The sequence below is a fragment of the Labrus mixtus genome, chromosome 12, assembly GCF_963584025.1.
Source record: "Labrus mixtus chromosome 12, fLabMix1.1, whole genome shotgun sequence".
NCBI classification, from domain to species: domain Eukaryota; kingdom Metazoa; phylum Chordata; class Actinopteri; order Labriformes; family Labridae; genus Labrus; species Labrus mixtus.
Window position 1 is genome coordinate 18,381,625 of NC_083623.1, and position 19,409 is coordinate 18,401,033.

A 19,409-nucleotide genomic window follows, 5' to 3' on the forward strand; every position below is an offset into this window, starting at 1 on the left:
AGGCTTAGTTCTCCACTATGAGTGATCCAGCCACTAGATATCAAAAGCACTGAAGCACTAAATTAGTCCCATGTTCGGAACAATGTGTGTGTGTGTGTCCATGAATGCATGTGCACTCACATGTGATGCTGTATACGTATATGTGTGACTTTACTGCCACAGCTCCCGGACTGATTAATAATTTAGTGAGCCATGAAGATATATAGAAGCTCACAGACAGAGAAGAGGGGGATTTGATAGGAAAAGCTCAATGCGTTCAGACAGGATCTGTGAGCACGACTCTGTGAGATCGGTCCCTGTCTGCAGGAACACAAGCTGTACTTTCATCACAACCATTACATGTATGAACAAAAGAAGAGTGATTAAGGTTGAGCACAATGCAGAGGGATACATAAAAGCTACGCTGGGCTTTGATCTCTGGTGGGGACAAGCTTAATGTTTGGCTCCGAACTACGGAGAGACTTTGATGACAGTCCAAGAACAATAGGGGAGTCGGTGTGTGGCCATTTGTGGTCAAACACACTCGGTTTTAATAATGTGTGCCTGGTTTATGTATCGCTGTCTGATATTAGGGTTATAAAATGGGCAGTTTTATTCTCTCTTTAAGGAGCAAATTCATTTACTGTAAGTCTGTAAGCACAAGATCTTAGGCAAAGTTCACACAAATAAGAAAATGTTTTTCAATCCCTTACTTTTGAGAGCCAACATGTAGTCTATGAGTTAAATATGTCATGGTTTGCCATTTCATTTTCGCCTGTCTTCCAGCCTCTAGCGCCACCAAAAGGTTATAAGTTGTTCTCAGCAGAAGAGAAACATCTTTGGTGATCCCCACACTTTTCATAAAGTTAAGGCAACTATTTTACATGTCCAATACTTTGGTCAAATACCTGCAAAGTTGAATACAGGCCCTTTACTTATCTGTAGGCCTACGTTTTTTGTATCTAGAAAACATTATTAGCAATTAGCATGCTAACCTCAATGCTGTGATGTTGAATACGTTAACAATATCTGCAAGACTTCAGAATGTTAGACTTTTCAATGAGAACATGTTAGCTAGCTAACATACAAAGATGGTGTTGTTTAAAAAATATCAATATTACTTCAAAATATTTGCCATGTCATAGTGCTAATGCTATCTCTGTATGCTATGTTGAACTTTGTTAACATTGCACAATACTTCAGAATGTTAGCATAGCCATTATTAGAATGAGTAGGCTATAGGCCTATTTACTTACAAACTGGAATTGGGGAACTCATTAGCTACCATACTTCAACATGATAGCATTATTAGCATGTTAGAATATTTATGTTAGCATTGTCATTGTGAGAATGGTAGGCTAGCCATACTTTGAAAACCCTCAGCAAATAGTGACGTTGTTAAGCAGTACATAAGCTACTTTACTTCACCGTGTTTGCTTTGTACTTGAAAGCACATTGGCATTCCTACATTAGCATTTAGTTGAAAGCAAAGCACAGTCACACAGAGCTGCTAACACAGCTTCAGCTTCTTATAGTTGTATTTTAAGAAGAGTAAAACAACAGAGGAGAATGGGCAGTGAAAAGGGGGAAAGTGTGCTTCCACATGATCCATGCAGGTGTCATTACAAAGCAGCTGTGTTGTTCATGCATTCATCAAGCAGGATGACAGGAGGCTCATACTCTATATGCCAAACAGTAATGCTACATAGCAGCTTGGTGCTTTATCTTTCTCAATAGAACCCTCAATAGGACCCAGAAGGCCTGCACAGGATAGAAATGGCCAATAAAGAGGATTCAGCTGTGATTTATTGTGCAATGCAGGGTTTGAAATGCCCTCATTAACAGCCAAGCAGGTGAGCGCTAATTATTATGAGCACTACTCAATAATGAGATTTCCATGTTAAACTGTTAAATTAAAAAAATATTCAACACTATAATCAAGTAATCCAGAGAGAACCTGGAGTAAATCATGGTGAATAAAAGTCCAAGTCCACATGAATCACAAAGCAATCTTTAAGTGTTTAAAACTAAGTGAGATGTTCATGTGTGTGTTTGAGTGTGTAGTAAAGGCATAGTTCCTTTGGCCTCACCCATGAGTATTTTTATTTATTTATGCATGAAGTGTTTTAGCAAAAAAAATTAGTTTAGTGAAATAAGTAAAGATGAAGATCCTAATGAGGTCTATAGGGAGAAAAGGACAAGTAAAACTGCAGAATAATTCATGTTAATAAAATATAAATGAGGCAGAATAGCCAAGTCATTATTAATATTGTGACCTAAAAGTGTATTATTCTAGAAAAATAATGTTATTAAGCAATGAAGTGACTCCTGTGGTCATAGTTTTTGGTGTAACTTGAACAAATAATGATCCAAACAGTAATGTGTTTTTATACTATATCATTACATAATGATATTTGGCAACATTCGAACCATTTACCCCCAGCTTCTGTGACAACTACAAATCCTGAATAAAATCATATCTGAACAATGTCATCACACCCGTTGACATTTTGACAGGCTGGGGCTATGAGTCATGGAAGATGTCAACAACCATACATCCAGCCAACTCACACCCGGAGCCTGTCTGCTCATGTACAGCAGGACCAGCTCATTTGAATGTGCTTAGCTGCTTACTGAATTGTTATTCACACGCTAATGGATGATTTCTCTGCACAGTGCAATGTTGGATATATCTCATGTAGCTTGGATAAACATGCAGTATCCAATAGATTTTTGTAGGCCTGTGTGGATCAGTGTCTACTCTCGACTGAAAGGTTGGAGGTTCGATCCCCAGCTCCTGAAGTCACATGTCGAAGAGTCTGTGGGCTGATCCCCAACTTAGTTGTAAATTTTAATGTTAGAATGATCAGTCTATTATCATACATTGTTGTTAATTCTAATACTACTTTTACCATTATCACTGGCATTGGAGCTTGTCTCTCCCTCTGTCCCCAACACAGTCTCAGCAGGTGGCTGTTCAACATGAGTCTGGTTCTGCTCGCAGTTCCTGCCTGTTAATAGGCAGTTTTTCTTTGCCCCTGTCGCTTCGCTAAATATTGCCAGCTCATGATGGATTAAATGTTGGGACTTTACATGATATAAAAAATAGTACGGTGTAGCCCTGCTCTCTTTTTAATGCGTTGCTTAGCGGGAATTTCTTACTATTAGTTTACCAGTGGAAAAAGCTCTAACTGAGAAGAGAAACTATTGAGACCTATACTTAAGTTAACTTGCATCAATTTCTTCTTGATAATAATTCAAATCAAATTGTTTAGTTTCATTGTAGTCATGTTTTTGAACAATATGTTGTAAGAAGAAATACGCTGTATGACAAGTTGAAAGCATCTGACCTACACAAAAGTTGCTTCAATGTGTTGATTTGAAGACAATAAAAGACAACAATAACAATCAAACAAAATAATTTTTCCAAAAGTGATTTACTGAACACTCAAACAGGTTAGGCTAAACAGTTGCCATTGAATCTTGAACTGATAAATACATTCATGTTCCTCTTTAAAACTTTACATCACATGTTAAAAAATCATGATTGTTACTTCCTATGAAAGCTTGTAAGCTGTGCAGTGAGTCTTCTCAGTTGAAAAAAATCAGTGTTTCTATAAATGTTTGACTTCAAAAGCGGTCAAAGTTGCGGGATGAGCATGCAATACAACAACTGTGATCAGATTTGTGATTCAAATGTTTCATAACTCTGACTGGTGCATGACAACCATGACATCACCAATCCCACCCTCTTCACACCACTGGGGATTGAGGTCTAATAAACACATATATAACATAAACCTTTAGTTTTAACCTTAATAAAATTCTAGAGATAATTGCTCTAGGATAATAGAAAAAAAGATATTCTGTTAGTCCTGCAATGTATCAATGATGACTACGTTAAACAGCTTGGTCTTATTCCGAACATAGTGTTAAGGACTATTAAATGAGTTGGGAAACTTGTGGAGTAGTTCAGCATTAATCTGATTTCAATAACTATATTTTTCAGACACAAAGCTGCTCTTTGCTAAATTATGCAGCGGTTGTTCTTTATTCATATTTTATTTCCCTATAAACATAACAATAGATATGAAGAGAACAGAGGATGTTTACCAACCTTTTGTACCAGACCTCTGCAGTGAATGAAAATTTAATGGGCCAGTGTTGCTGCATATGCTTTCCTCCCTTGGGTATTCATCATGAGTATTGATTTAGATGTGTTCATGCAAACTAGCCCCATTAAACAACTCGGCTGTGGAGAGGCATGGCTGTGTAGAAGGAGATCAATACAAAATATTCACAAGATCAATCAAACAGTTTATTAACCTGTGAGGTCAAGCAGCCAAATCCGTTCAAAGCTATAGACTTATTTTTCTTCAGACCTGTATTGTATGAAATGTCCGATGACCAAAAATCACGTTGCTGATATTGAGTTGTGGCAATGTTGTAGTAACACCCTTTGCTGACAGGTGCATAAAACCCAGCACATTGCCAAAAAATCTTGGCATACAGCTTGAATTTAGGATGGGTTATAAAGAGTTTTGTGACTTTAGACTTTGCACCGTAATGGGAGGACGCCTTCGTCAACAGTTCTTGGTTGCCTCATGCACAATGCATGGCGCCCTTTTGGGTTGGTGTAAAGCGTGCCACCACCGGGGTTTTGAGCATTGGTAATGGTTTTTGGAGTGATGAATTGAGCTTCTGTTTTTCTCCCTCTGACAGATTTATTTACACCAGATATAAATGTAGTGAAAGACAATGGTCTGTAAAGGGAAGGCTCTGCTTAACCAGCATTTGAAAGAAATGGTTAGATGAGTAGGTGGGGAGTCACTGTTTGGCCTTAACATAGTGCTGGCCTTAACACCACGAAACACCTTTCCGAGAATTTTAACAATGACTTCATCAATCCCTGACCTCACAAATACTTTTTTGGCTGAGAACACAGATATTTTAACAGCCACATACTGGACTATGTGATGTTCTGCCTTTACCTCACTTAGTGTTGATTAGCACCATGCCTTTGTAGCACCATGACTATATGACTTCAATATGTCTTACTAGAGAGGAGTCTGTTTCTTCTTCAAAGAACATTACACAACAGCTAAAATTACATTTCCAATAATCCAATTGTATTACAAACCTGCAGTTAGCTTTCAAATACGCCAAAATGTACTTTTCTTTTGCTTCTTCCTGGCTGCACAGACAGTCCTAAGTCTTCAGGAGCTTAAAAACTGTTTTCTAAGAGCTCACAAATTAGCACAGGCTTTTCATGCCATTGATTTTCTTTTCACCTCTAATTGCAGCCAAGGAAAGGCACCCAAGACACAATGTTCAGCGACTACAATTTACTGGAAATCATTCCAGTGGCCACAATGAATTTAGGTACTGGTTCATTCAGATGGGAGTAACCTGCACTGGACAATTAGGACTAGGCCGTTATGAATGTGGAAAACGACTTACGAAACACCTGCAGGACAACTTTACCTCCTTAGGTGTCCCTTAGGCTGACTCATGAGGTGACAATTCAAAAGACAGAGTGACATAATTCATTTAATAGTCTCTATCTGTCATATTGACATGATATTAAAGATGATTGATGCTGCCTTGAAGCCTCCTTCCCCGCTGTGACCTTCAGTTCTTTGGTTAAATTGACACTGATGTTAACCTTTGTTCACAGGCATGATAACATCAAGCAGTGTGAAGTCAGGATTCAGACAGCTAACAGAGGGAAACTGGATTATTTTGTTTACATTCCCTCTTAGGTTCAAAAGTGTAAAGGTTAACTTGTTGGAAAGCTGCACTTCGAGTAGATTAGGCAGATTTTAGACAGTCTCAAGGGCGCCTTCACAGTGACCTTCAGTGAGGCCTTTTGGTTTGATGGGTAACCTTTGTGAAGGATTTAAATAGCAAATATCATTATGCTAACACAGCGCACACATCAAATGTGTTTAATGAAATGTATTTATTTAAGTCTCTGTTTTTTTCTATAGTTTTTATGTATTAAGAAATATACAGACAGTATAAGTACCTGACGGGAGTAGCCCTTAAACCCCTTTTCCACCCAGCGGTCCACTTCAGTTTGGTATGGTCCACATTTTTTGCTTTTCCACTGTCAAAAGTTGGGAATGGTACCAAAAAACCCTAAACGCTGGTGTCAGACACACTGCAGTCCGATGATTGGTCGAAAGAATCCCTTTCTGTGCGACAGCGGTAATAAAGGGGGAAAAAAACTATGTTTAAATATGTCATAGATTTATTATCAAAGCTGTTTTTGTGTTTTTGCAACTATTGTCAGCGCGGAGCATCGCCCCATGGACGACCTCAGAGATGCAGACCTATGTAGGAATCATTGATCTTTGTTTACTGTGTTGCGTTCTTCTTCTTTGTTGAATTGATTGGTAGTCTACACTATGTCGCGCTGCTATGATGTAGTGATGTGCAAAGGTAGGCTGGATGTAGAAACGCAAGCGAAATCAGGGTTTACCAAACCAAACTGTACCGAAGTGTGCTGAACCAAACTGGACAACTGGTGGAAACAGGGCTTTAGTACTACAGTCTCTAATTTGTCATACTTCCAATGATTACTCTTACACCAGATCATATTCTTTAAGTCTGTTTGTAAAAAAAAGGAAAAAAAAGATCAACATATAATCTAAAGAAAATAGCTAATATCTCTTGATGAGGACCTTTTTTTGTGAAGACTGGCTGCAGAAATTGGATGAAATCCATGTAGACATCTGTCACTCCTGTTCTGTTTATATAACAAAAGACTGAACCTGCTTGTTGTTTTTGTTGTGTAAATTGATGGTTAAATATTCAAGACACACAATTTATGCAGCTGCATATGAGATGATGCTATCTGCTAAATTAAATTCAGTTTGTTTCGAGCATGCTGGTGTAGTGTATTTCACTTTGATACAAAAGGAGAGATCCAAAATGTAGTAAAAGGGAAGGAGATTTTACTTGAATACAGTTGTACTAAAAATGTGTATTAACATAAAAGTCAGGCAGCAAACTTTGATATAAATTCTAGTATTTTATTACAGTATTTACATGGCTCTTTTTAAAGAAAATCTAGGTAGGATGTCTCAAAACCAAAGGGACACCCACCCTGGTGTCAAAATCAATGCCAGTTAAAGAACAAAGTTTTTTGTTGTTGTTTTTCTCACTTTGACTTCACGTCTAAACGGATTGGGTCTGGCACTTGTCTGCCTTGAAAAGATCTGGTTTCTCTGCTGGAGACAAGCAATCGCCCAGTCAGCCGTTAATCAGATTTTACTCAGCTGGAGGACTTTGGGCAAGAAATACATGCATGGGTGAAGCAAAAATTTGCAGATCCACCTCAGATCTGTCTGAGCAAAGAAGTGAATGTCTCACCGACTGCACACTGTGATTCCAGAGATACTTGATAAAAAGAGATTCTATGAAATGAAGATCAATGATAAGATAACAACACTGTAACAGCCCTGCTGTTAACCATAACTATGAACAGGTTACACCCTGTTTATGGTTATGACAGCAAAATGTCAGCAATTTATAAAACACTAACATGAGGTCTGCAGAAAGTCCATGTGAGCTGATGTGAGTATTTTCTATCACAGGGAAAAAAGGATACATAGCCTAGAGTGAATGCTGAAGCCTCAGTGCCATATGCTGCCTCCGAGAGGTGTCTTTACTACTCGTTCCCTCAGGCTCCACTGAGAGACAATAGATTGTTGCTGGATGAGCAAATACTTTATGTGCTGAGACATCTGCTGACTGAATGTTCTTTTCTGCACTCAAACCCCCTTGTTTACATCACTGCATCCCACCTTTCCCTCTCTGAGTGTGTCACGAGTTGTCTGCACTAGTGAGCAAAACCGTGTACGGATTTTTAACACGAGTCTTAGTCAGAGCACTGAAATAGGGACAGCGTTTGTTTTATAAGGGCTTTGTAGCTTCTGGGAGCGTCTTTCTGTTTGTTTTAAGTTTGCATTAGCGGGGGCATTTACCAAATAGATGATTCCCAACCAAAATACACACAAAATAACTCATTAGAGTGCATTCCTGCCCTCAAATTGGATTAATAGCCTCTTTAAACATCAAAAATGAAAAACCCACTTGTTCCCTTACAGAATGATAAAGCAGCATTATCTATAAAAATGTCGCAGGGAGTTAATGATGTGCTACATCGCAGGCAGTGACATTAAAGTTTGTTACTCTGCAGGAGCATCCTTTAGAATATAAATGACTCCATATGTGCAGTGACAAACTCCACTAATAAATAAGTGTAGACCAGTGCATTTAAGCATTAATATCAAAGCATAGACTATTTTAAAGTGCTCGTCTGTGGTGCCTTGTTTCAGTTAGTTCCTCCAACTTTGTTACAGATAAGTGCTGTGTCAGTTTGACCTGCCTCCATCCTGTTTCCACTGGTGTTATTAGATTAACTCAGTGAGAAAAGGGTGAATTTTGGGCTCATCCTCTCCACAGGTTTTACTGAAATGAGCCATAGCGAAGTGAGTGAGTCTGGGTTACTCTGACCTGACATCAAACCCTGATCAGCAACAAATAAGGACGCAAAGCATTACAGCTGACCCTGTTTCTGTACTTTGTGTAAAAAAAATGGAGACTGTAGTTTTCACATGGTAATTTGAGCTGCTGCACCTGCCTCGTCACATTTGCCAGCCTCACACAAAAAGATTTGTATCAGTTTTCTACATTCCCTTCCCTCTTTGAAGCCCTGAATCTCTTTATCTTACCATCTTCCCAATTTCGCTCCGTCAACCGAGGCTGACAGTTTGAGGTAAGCGCTTAATGCAAACCTTGATCAGACAAACCATCTTGCAGAGGCTGTCAGCGTTCACTTAGAGCTCTTCCTTAAGACTTTTCCTCGTTTTTTCCCATCAACTTTATGTAAGTAAATCTAAAAAGTAAGCCTCCATCTCTTATGTAAATGAAGATGTAATTTTTTCAGCTTTGAAAACAAAACAATGTTTCCTATTAACAATACTATATCCTTGTTGTAGTATTTTAGTACAGTATTTATAGTATAATTATTCAAATCAGAAAAGAATAGGCATGCTGTAAATCGAAAACATTTCCCTGAGGTTAGGCGCAAGTGGAATACCACATTGTATAACTCGTGATTGTGAGTAGTGAATAATTAACATTAATATGTAACTGGGCCTGAGGAAAAACCCAACTGTGTCAAGTTAATACATAACTTTAATATCTCATAACTCCTCCTCCTTTTTACATACATCATCGAGTGAACCTGTGTCATTGCCTGTAGTGGTTTTGATTCTGAACATACCTCTCGTTTGAAGATGCACTAGCTCAAGACATCAAAAAGTCATTGTTATTTTCTTGAAGTTTGTTTTTGGTACTATGGCATCAGGGAAAGAAATCCTCGGTCTTGATAATCTTGCATTTGATGTAAGTACAGCACCTTATCCTTGTCCAAACACATGAACTAAGTTATCTTTTTAAAAAACTGTGATCATTTTGAAACACTGCTCCTTTTTTTGTGTTGCATATTGTTCAAAATTTGGATTGCACTGCACTTAATAGTGATTCATCTCGAGGAAGGCTTTGGTCAAAAGGGAGTTGTTTCGGTCAAAACTTTCTATGAGATGTGCAACTTTTGCATAAAGTCCCTAAAAGCTCCCACAGCCCATTCACAGGGGAGACACAGCATGAGTAAGATTTGGCTGGATTTATAAATGCTCAATTCTTAATTTTGTTGTCGTTGTTATTATTACTTTCCACACTTACCAACAACAGTTACAGACAACAGAAGAGATGTCTGTAAGTTGCATTTGATGCCTGTTGAAATGTTATGTCTCAGTACACATACAAAATCCCCTGACAACAACTTGTAACACTGATATGACTCAGACTTTTGCTATCTATTTGTTTACGCCTATTTTTGCATTTTTTTATGGTGCTGCAGATTGGGGATCAAGTCAATGATCAGGCCAGACAAAAGGAGGGAAAAACAAGTGGGCGCAGCTGTGTGGCAGAAGAAAACAGAAATAAACCCACCTATTGTGTAACTGATGTTCCCTCCTGGCACCTTTGTGGGTTTCTGGCCATTCAGGTGCGTATCTTCCTACCTGTGCTGTAAAATCCTTTTTGTTGTTGCTGATAGATGCACAATTTAATTGCAGCAACAAAATGGCATGTTGAAAAAATTGTTGTTTATCTTCCTTTTACCTTGAATCCCCATGGAGAAAGAAAATGACGCACTGTTTGTGGTACTTGTAGTGGAGTTATCAATTTCTCATCACTGTTGCTCTCCTGTGCAGCATTACCTGACAGCATTCGGTGGGATCCTCTCTATCCCTCTCATTTTGTCGGAGGGACTGTGTCTGCAGCACGACAGCCTAACGCAGAGTCGCCTTATTAACACCATTTTCTTCGTCTCTGGTCTGTGCACCCTGCTGCAGGTCACCTTCGGTGTCAGGTCAGATGGATGGTGCTGGTTCAGTACTGCAAGAATAGATTGGCAAGATAGTTGAGACAAACTTACACAAGATGAAATGTGAACATTTGAAAATGTTATCAATAACTAGCTGCTGAAAACCAAAGCATTTTTCTGAGAAGTTTATTGAACAAAACAGAGGATGGTTTTACATTTTGTCTGGTAGACAAAAAAGAAAAATACAAACCAAGTCTATCAAATTTGTTTTCAGATACCTGCAAAGCTGAGGAAATTTGCGTCAGCCTTAGCCTTTGAATAAGTTTTAATTAGCAAATTTAAGCATGCAGACATAATGAATTATCATGTTGAAGATGAAGCATTAAAGCCTTTTTAAGATGCTTAAAATTAGCATAACATAGTCATAGCCAGATTATTAGCTTGCTGCCTATTCAATGCTGTGCCTGCTTTAAGTGAAGATGCTAGTCATGTCACCTTGGAGAACAAAAACAAATTAATATAACTGTAAATAATTGGACCTAGTCTTAAAAAATAACACATTCAATGATTCAGAAAAAGTAATACTAAAATCTCCATCAAATGCAAGCTTACTTGTTGCCTAGTGTACTGTTTTACTCACTTAGATGTTTTTGCCATATTTCTCGTGAAATGATTTACTGTCTGACAAATGATTTTCTATTTTTTTATGTAGGCTTCCCATCCTACAGGGTGGTACATTCGCTTTGCTAACACCTGCGATGGTCATGTTGTCCATGCCGGAGTGGGAGTGCCCTGCTTGGACCCAGAACGCCAGTCTGGTTAACACCTCCTCACCCGCCTTCATAGAAGTGTGGCAGAGCCGCATGCAAACAGTGAGCCAACACAAACACAGCTTATTTAAAAAAAGGCAAGCCCATTCACCATATTTACATGAAAAAAAACATAAACAGCAAACATAAAAAAAAAAGCACAAGGTAAAAATACAAACAAACAGACAAAACAACACTAATATTATATAAGACAGCTGTACCAGTGTCGCCACAAGGATGACTGGTATCGCACAGAACTCTGACTGGGATTTGTCAGCAGCATAATAATGGAATTCTAAGAATCCTTCAATCGGCAGATACATTTTTAGGTAAACATTGGGAAAGTTGAGGTCCTTATCCCCCTTTGTTCTAAAAGGGTAAACAATTGCCAGATCATCAGCATATACGAGGTGGTTAATTATACTGTTTAACCAACACACAACCAGTTTTGCAGCCATTCAGTCGTTTAGAGATCACCCATGATTGTTTTTATGTGGCACTGCGGTGTTTTGTAGGATTGCAGGTCTGTAAATCATAACCCATGAGAATCTTAAAAAAATATTATGTTGGGAGCGCCTGATGCCTAGTGGTTATGACGTAAACACCATATACACAGGCTACAGTCTTCGTCGCAGTGGCCGTGGGTTCAAATCCGCCCTTGTCCCTTTGCTGCATGTCATCCCCCACTCTCTCGTCCCAACATTTCCTGGCTGTCTTTAGCTGCTCTATCCAATAAAGGCAAAAATGGCCAAAAATATATATTGTGTTGTGCTCCTTACAAATCGAAAGGCAACTAAAAAATAGATAGACTTAGTTCAAATCTGTAGTGATATCGTACCATATTTCAAGGTAAAGTAACATTTGATAGCTCATAAAACACACTTTGACTTCAGCTATTGTTAGAAGACAACCTAGCTAACATTATGCAGTGATATGACAGGGAAAGGTTCAACTTGATAGATAATGATGTTTGGTAATTAACAAGAAAGGACTTGGTTAATGCTGCTACCACAATTTAGCTGTCAGTAGCTAAATGTATGAAAACTATCAATTTAAAGAGTCATTAGATGGATAGGATAAGTCACAAAAGCTAATATTGGCATTCAAGTTATTTCTATAGCTCACTGAAGGTTATACGTTATAAAATGTGTTGTTTTAACTTTAAATAAAGACCTTATTTCCTTCCAAATTTTCATTTTTTATTGCCTTTTAAGTTGCTGGTCAAACCAGAAACTTTGACATAAAAGTGATGAGTCAGATTCTTGAAACCTGGAACAGAAGTATGACATTAAAACAACATTTGAGTGAGGCTTGTTGATTTTTCTGTTGGTAATGAAAGATCTCAAGTCAAAGTATTTTGTCTTTGTGTATTTTATTGCATATAGTAAAAAGTTCTTTTGCAAAAGGGGTAATCAGCTACAAAAGTAACATCAGTCACAAGTGCATCAAAGATTCCCGGGGCAGTCCCGGTTGCAGAGCATATTTATTATTTATGGAGGAACACCAACAGAAACTCCTTTGTCAGGAGGGCACTGATTTAGGGTCATGCTGTACCCAGATCCTGAGGAGTGTTCCTGTTGGAGATACAGACCAAGGCCATACAGAGAAACAGTTTCTAATTGCTAAATGACGCACGAACATCCTATTTTTCCACTTCAGAGAAAGATGGCTGCCATGCAAGTATGGAGGTATTAGACAGCATTTCTGTGGAGCTCAATTGTTTCATAGACTTCTTGTGTTTTCAGTTGCAGCTACTTACCCGTCTTTTAATATATCAGTCAGACAGAAAAACAGTGGTGACACGATACCAATGACCTCTGAAGTGTGTTTCTTTCCACAGCTTCAGGGCTCTATCATGGTGGCCTCTCTCCTCCAGATCCTGGTCGGTTTCTCCGGCCTCATCGGCTTCCTCATGCGCTTCATCGGCCCCTTGACCATTGCGCCAACAGTCTCTCTCATAGGACTGTCACTGTACGACTCAGCTGGTGCCAAGCTCGGAAGCCACTGGGGCATCTCTGCAATGTATGTAACTCGACCCAGATACTTCCGTGGAGACTGTGTCATCACTGGCATATTGGATATATCATATCAGTCTCCAATTTAACTTCACTGTGCTTATGACAGTTTTTCTCATAAATACAGGTCCACAGCGCTGATCATCCTATTTTCCCAGTACCTCCGTGATGTACCAATCCCTGTTCCTGCATACAACAAAGACAGGAAACTGCACACCTCAAAGTTCTTTATCTTCCAGTCAATGCCTGTATGTTTTCTGATGTCATTGCCCATGATAAAAAACACTCATACTGTGACTATCTTTGACTGATACTCCATGGTAATGTTAACAAAATGTTCCTTTTTTTATGTTTTGTTGTATTTTATGGATACTGACCCTAGTGCTAATTTTAGATATTCATTAGATTCTGCTGGGCATTTTGGTGTCGTGGTTAGTCTGCTACCTCCTTACCATCTATGACGTCCTACCGTCTGATCCAGCCCAATATGGCCACCTGGCCCGCACTGACGTGAAGGGTAATGTGGTGAATGAGGCGTACTGGTTCACAATTCCTTATCCTGGTAAGTTCCCAAGAATACAATTTTATTGGTTTGTTTTGTTTTAAACTTGTCATTAGTCTTAATTTTAGGGCTTAGAGGTAGATAATGTATAGTTGGGCCAATTGAATCAAACATTTACATTCATTACACTGGTAATCACCATTTTGACTCCTCACTCAGGTCAGTGGGGCGTTCCCACTGTGAGCCTGGCGGGTGTGATGGGCATCACGGCTGGTATAATATGCTCCATGGCAGAATCTGTGGGTGACTACCACGCATGTGCCAAGCTGTCAGGGGCCCCTCCTCCTCCAAAGCACGCCATCAACCGGGGCATTGGTGTCGAAGGACTTGGCTGTTTGTTGGCAGGCGCCTTCGGCACAGGCAATGGTACTACATCCTTTAGTGAGAATGTGGCTGCTCTTGGCATCACCAAGGTGAAAATGTAACGATTTCTATATATTTTCAAATTTCAACCCCACCACATAAGGTTTACTTAAGGTTTATAAGCATGCATCGTAGTGTTTTACATTTCAACTTGTTTGTTTGACAACAGGTGGGTAGTCGGACGGTGATTCTCCTGAGTGGATTTTTCATGGTTTTGATGGGGATGCTGGGTAAAATTGGAGCCATCTTCTCGACCATTCCTACCCCAGTGCTTGGAGGGATGTTCCTGATTATGTTTGGAGTCATATCTGCAGCAGGAATTTCTAACCTGCAGGTGAAAAGGAGCTTCATTTGGGTCAGATTTTATACAGGTAGAATTTTGTTGAAATGAAAAATGGTGAACAGAATTGGATTTGTATAGCACTTTTCTAGTTTTCTGACTACTCTCAGCACTTTTATACCGCAGTTCATACCTACCCATTCACACACAATAATGGCAGAGGCTGCTGTGTAAAGTTGCCATCAGTATTAGCTCATCCCATTAACACACATTAATACACCGTCAACGAAAGTGGGAGCAATTTGGGGTTAAGTGTCTTACCCAAGGACACATCAAGATGTGGCTGCAGAAGCTGGGAATCGAACCCCAGACCCTTCAGTATAGCGATGACCTAGCTTGTTGTCAGATGCTGAAATGTATAATTTTCCATGGCAAAAAGCTGTCTAGTTGATTATCTTAAGTGTAACATATTTGCACTGAATTCTGGGTGAATTTGGATTTTTAAAAGTATGAAAAATAGCTGACTAAGCCACTACATCAAATGTGAAACTCCCCATGTTTAACAAGAAAGATTCTGTGTTCAGTCTTCACGTTTGGTATACTGTCTACCTCAAAACCCAATCTAAGAACAACATTAAGATTGGTCTGACAGAATACTGGATTATATTTGTGAAACCAGCTAATGCTTTTTTCCAACTATTTATGATTTTGCTGACATACTGCATTTCCTCTTAAAGTCCACAGATATGAGCTCCTCCAGGAACATATTTGTCTTTGGGTTTTCCATCTTTACTGCACTTGTTGTTCCCAACTGGATAATGAAGAATCCTGATTTCTTTAACACAGGTGTGTTTTATGATAGTATAACTTTGCATTCAGTCTTGTAACTAGATTTAAAGTGATGCATATTTAACTTTAAGTTATTTCACTTAATTCTAATATTTTCTTTTGCTTTCAACATTGCTTTGTAACTTAGGTGTTAAAGAGCTGGACCAAGTGATCAACATATTGTTGTCCACACATATGTTTGTTGGAGGGTTTCTTGGTTTCTTTCTTGATAACACCATTCCAGGTAAGCTGAATTGGGAGAGTGTTTGTGAGTCGTTTAAGGTTCTTTTTTGAGACAATAAACTATCCGTATGTGTGTTAATGAAAAAAAATAAAAAATAAAGGTGTACTACTCTCTTCTAAAAGCATTGTAATGCTAATGTTTCAGGGACCAAACGTGAGCGTGGTCTATTAACATTGGAAGAATTACATCTTGAGGACTCGGGCAACACAATGGAAACTGAAGAGGTGTACAACCTCCCATTTGGAATAACCTCTTGTCTATCCTCTCAGTCTTGGGTTCGTTACGTCCCTTTCTGCCCGTGGAAGGGCCAAAGGACTCTGTCTGAAGACAATCAGACATCACAAAGTGAGCCTCTGCCGAATGGCACAGGGGTCACTGAGGAATTTGCTTTTTAACATCTGAACCAGAGTTGGCGTAATCAAATAAAAGATTGAAAATTGTACCTCTCCTTTTAGGTCACACTGTTGTTTCTTATTAAAGAGGGTTGAAGAAAATTGTCATGTCTCCCAGAGATCTTTATACAAATGATCACAGGTATTTTTTTAAATCATGGTACCATTTTTATTTACCTTATATTTTATTCATGTGCATTTATTGGAGCAGGAAGAGGGTGGTTAAGCGCACTTCACATATTTGCAGGGCAATTAAATAACAGTAGCCAGGAAAGCTGACAAGCTTACACTTACTCAAAGCCACAAAAAGTGTAATAGTGACAACATTCTTTGTCAGCTGATGATGAAGATTGTTTGGCGGAGTTCATATCTGTGTTTATTAGAGCAGACATATTCACTTGGGGGCTTTAGGGACCAATCAGGCTCCATAACAACCCTTATGTTTGCCTGTAATACTTTTTCAAATCAAAAACAGTACAAATGACAATTTCTGAAATTCCTCCCAATGTTAGCTGTCATGCTGTTGATACAAAAGTCACACAAATAACAGCCATACAAAACTAAAAGCAGAGCATTGTGTGATTGGTTGAATTGTTATTTGAAGGCTTAGTCGACCAATAATAGGTGATGTATGCTGTTAAGCACATTTCATTTATACATTTTCACCCATGTTGAGGGGATATTTAAAAGTCAAACTGATTATAAATAGGTTAAATCTAACACTGTGTTCATTACAACAATCCACTTCTTTAAAAAAAACAAAAAACAATAAAAGTCTGGGATATAGCACATTTAATACCTTTATATGTTAAAGATAGGTGGTGTAAACTTTTGAACCCATGGCAGTTTATTTTTTCCAAATTTGGCTCTTCTGAATGATTAATTAATGTGGCCTTCATTAGTGTTATTCCTATTAATATAGAATTAGAGCAAGTGTATCCAAAGGTAATGTCCTGCATGTAAAAAAGTGCCAACAGTGGATTTAATTCTGTGTATAAATAACATTTTCTCTATTGGAGAGTAATAAAAATACATGCTGGTGAACTTTTGCTCTCAATATCTGCCGACACCCTTTAAAAGAGATATACTGACTGACAGAAAAACAGGAATAATGTGTTCTTCATTCCCCTCCTTCAAAGGAAATTAAATTTAGCCTGTGGATAAAATTGTTATCACATTCTATCTTCACACTGATGGAGGCAGCTGCTTAAAAAACCTGCAGCAGCACCAGAGGCCCTCTAGCTGTTATTGTGTTTCTTCCTGCAAAAGCAAACAGAGATAACACATCCTTTCAATCTTTCTCTGTGGCTTCGTCTTTGTCTCCCTCTGTATTCATTTCCTCTTTCTCAAACTATCTAACAGGCAGGTGGGATATGGTTTAAGTCTTTGATCTGTGGAGTCATCAGTTTTCCCCCAGGCCCAATTTAACCACCGGTCAATACTTGTCTGCACACTCTAATGTTATTGCAGAGTGGTACAATTGCACAAATGTAATCTGCACTTTTTTCGCCTTTGGATGTCTTATTTTGCACCTCGCTGAGATCAGATTAAAATTGCTATGATGGTCTTCTGGGTAAGGATTTTTTCCGCAGTAATTCTCAAAAGGGTTTTATGTAACGCCGAGCAAGATATCTGCATCTCAGTGGTACATGATGATCATAACTTAACAACTCTCTGCTCATCAGGGAAGGCTTCATCTACCCAAACCACCTAGAGATAAATTTTTTTTACACATTTCCCCAGACCTTTTTGACTGGGGTGACCAAACCTGGACACTGACTTATGAAGGGCTGGTGGCACTTTTGTGTACCAACATGTATTTCCATACTGTATTTCAAACCATCTTTCTTTTAAGTGAATCACTATCTATGTTTATTATGCCTAATCTCTTATTTCTTTCTTCTAGATTGGTAGTTTATTTCGTATTCTAATGTGTCAATTTGGATTCATGTCCTATCTCTTGTACTTTTCCTTAAAGTTCTGTTTTTAACACTGCAAAGCACTTTCAATTGGTAGGAAAGCTGCTTTCTGAATTAACTTGCAGCCACAGCTAAGCCTCAGGCTCTTTCTACGGCAATGAGAAGTTGCTCTTTTCATTTCATTTCATTGAGCACAGTGGTGGACTTCATTGATCGGAAATCCTGGATGAATCACGTCTCAGGCTGAAGTGAATCTGACTCATATAAGCCCCACCTGACAGGGGAAACTCAACAAAGGTTTAATCCAAACACTTGAACCAAACTTCATATTGCAGTCAGTGTTATTAGGGAGGCCTATTCCAATCTTTCTTTTTTAAATGATTTCATAATGTGCCTTCTATAGCTCCTACAACAAACTGATAACTGAAACTGATATGGATTTATTAATAGGATACATCTGATCTACTCAAAGTTGAGGGATGTGTCACTGCCTCCACCCAAAAGAAAAGATGCTGCATCTATCTCACTAACACTATGTAACTGAGTGACATGCAGCCTAGTTCTTGTTTTGAGAATACATCAACTACAATTACAAAAGTCAAACCTGTGATCTTAAACTAATATTCAAAAGTATACACTAATGTGAGGCATTCTATAATTGATCCCTACATTGGTGATAAAATATCACTCTTATGATTTATTCATATTGTTTTGTCTCTGCTATGTAAGCTCTGCTTCAGTCTCTGTAGACATTTTCTTCATAATGAATCTATTACATTATCAGACACATGTACACACAACGCTACACATGTAAATGACTGAGCTGAGATGTGACTGGTAGAAGTGATGTGTAATAAGAGCACTTCTGAGTGCTGAGAAATAGCCTAAAATATTCATAAAGCTGCAGTCTCCCCTCACTCATCAGGATTTCTCTCTGTCTCCTTTTCTCCTTTTATCAGGTCCTCGCCCACCTCTCTCTCCCTCACTTCTCGTCTCGCTCCACTTTTTTCGGCATTGATCCATTCAAATACCCAAGGGTGAGAAGTAAATGCGCTCTCTTAACATTTCATGCTTGAAATATCCTGAGCACAAGATCTACAGCGTTTTCCCGGATAATCCCCAATCCCGCTTGGAGACCTGCCCCTGACTCATCAAAAATGGCTCCCATTAGTGTTCATTAACTAAGCAAGACGAGACATAAAGACCATCACTTAAAGGAACATCTCATCCCAAAATTCTAACTCTATTGGGAGGGACTTTTACCTTTGGTACAATGTATTAAATGGCAACCTTTATGTTTAATAGTGTACATGTTGCCTTAACAAATAAAATAAATAAATTAGAGTATTACTTTTTACCAAAAATATCATATGAATCAAGACAATCCCTGATTCATTGAAAGAATCAGTGCAGCCACACTACTTTTCTCCTATTACAAATGATTCATATTATGCCTTTTATTGCATGTTAGAGATGAGGAATTGTACTTTTGGAGGCTTAAGTAGGCTATAAGAAAGTATTTACTGGGAAAGTTTAATTTACTCAGTAATACTGCAATGTTTTTTTTCTCCTCGCCACTTTATGGCATGGTGTACTGCTTCTATTTGAACACTGGA

At 38.5% G+C, this 19,409-nt stretch overlaps 1 protein-coding gene across 1 annotated transcript; it reads left to right on the top strand.

Moving 5' to 3' along the window:
• Nucleotides 1-9,220: 9,220 nt before the first annotated feature.
• LOC132985203 (solute carrier family 23 member 1-like) lies at nucleotides 9,221-15,924 on the top strand. The gene is made up of 12 exons (XM_061052448.1): nucleotides 9,221-9,396; nucleotides 9,914-10,060; nucleotides 10,269-10,426; nucleotides 11,094-11,253; nucleotides 13,031-13,212; nucleotides 13,333-13,453; nucleotides 13,611-13,767; nucleotides 13,927-14,180; nucleotides 14,300-14,464; nucleotides 15,148-15,256; nucleotides 15,387-15,482; nucleotides 15,627-15,924. Exons 1-12 carry the CDS (start codon nucleotides 9,349-9,351, stop codon nucleotides 15,875-15,877), a joined length of 1,848 nt encoding a protein of 615 aa, XP_060908431.1. The 5' UTR covers nucleotides 9,221-9,348; the 3' UTR covers nucleotides 15,878-15,924.
• The last annotated feature ends 3,485 nt before the right edge of the window (nucleotides 15,925-19,409 follow it).

What these genes read in the sequence shown, in the direction of transcription:
- LOC132985203 (XM_061052448.1), top strand. Translation starts at nt 9,349, where the DNA reads ATGGCATCAGGGAAAGAAATCCTCGGTCTTGATAATCTTGCATTTGAT. An exon ending in CTGCTCTTGGCATCACCAAG is followed by an intron (nt 14,181 to 14,299) that starts GTGAAAATGTAA and finishes GTTTGACAACAG; the next exon opens with GTGGGTAGTCGGACGGTGAT. An exon ending in CAGGAATTTCTAACCTGCAG is followed by an intron (nt 14,465 to 15,147) that starts GTGAAAAGGAGC and finishes TTCCTCTTAAAG; the next exon opens with TCCACAGATATGAGCTCCTC.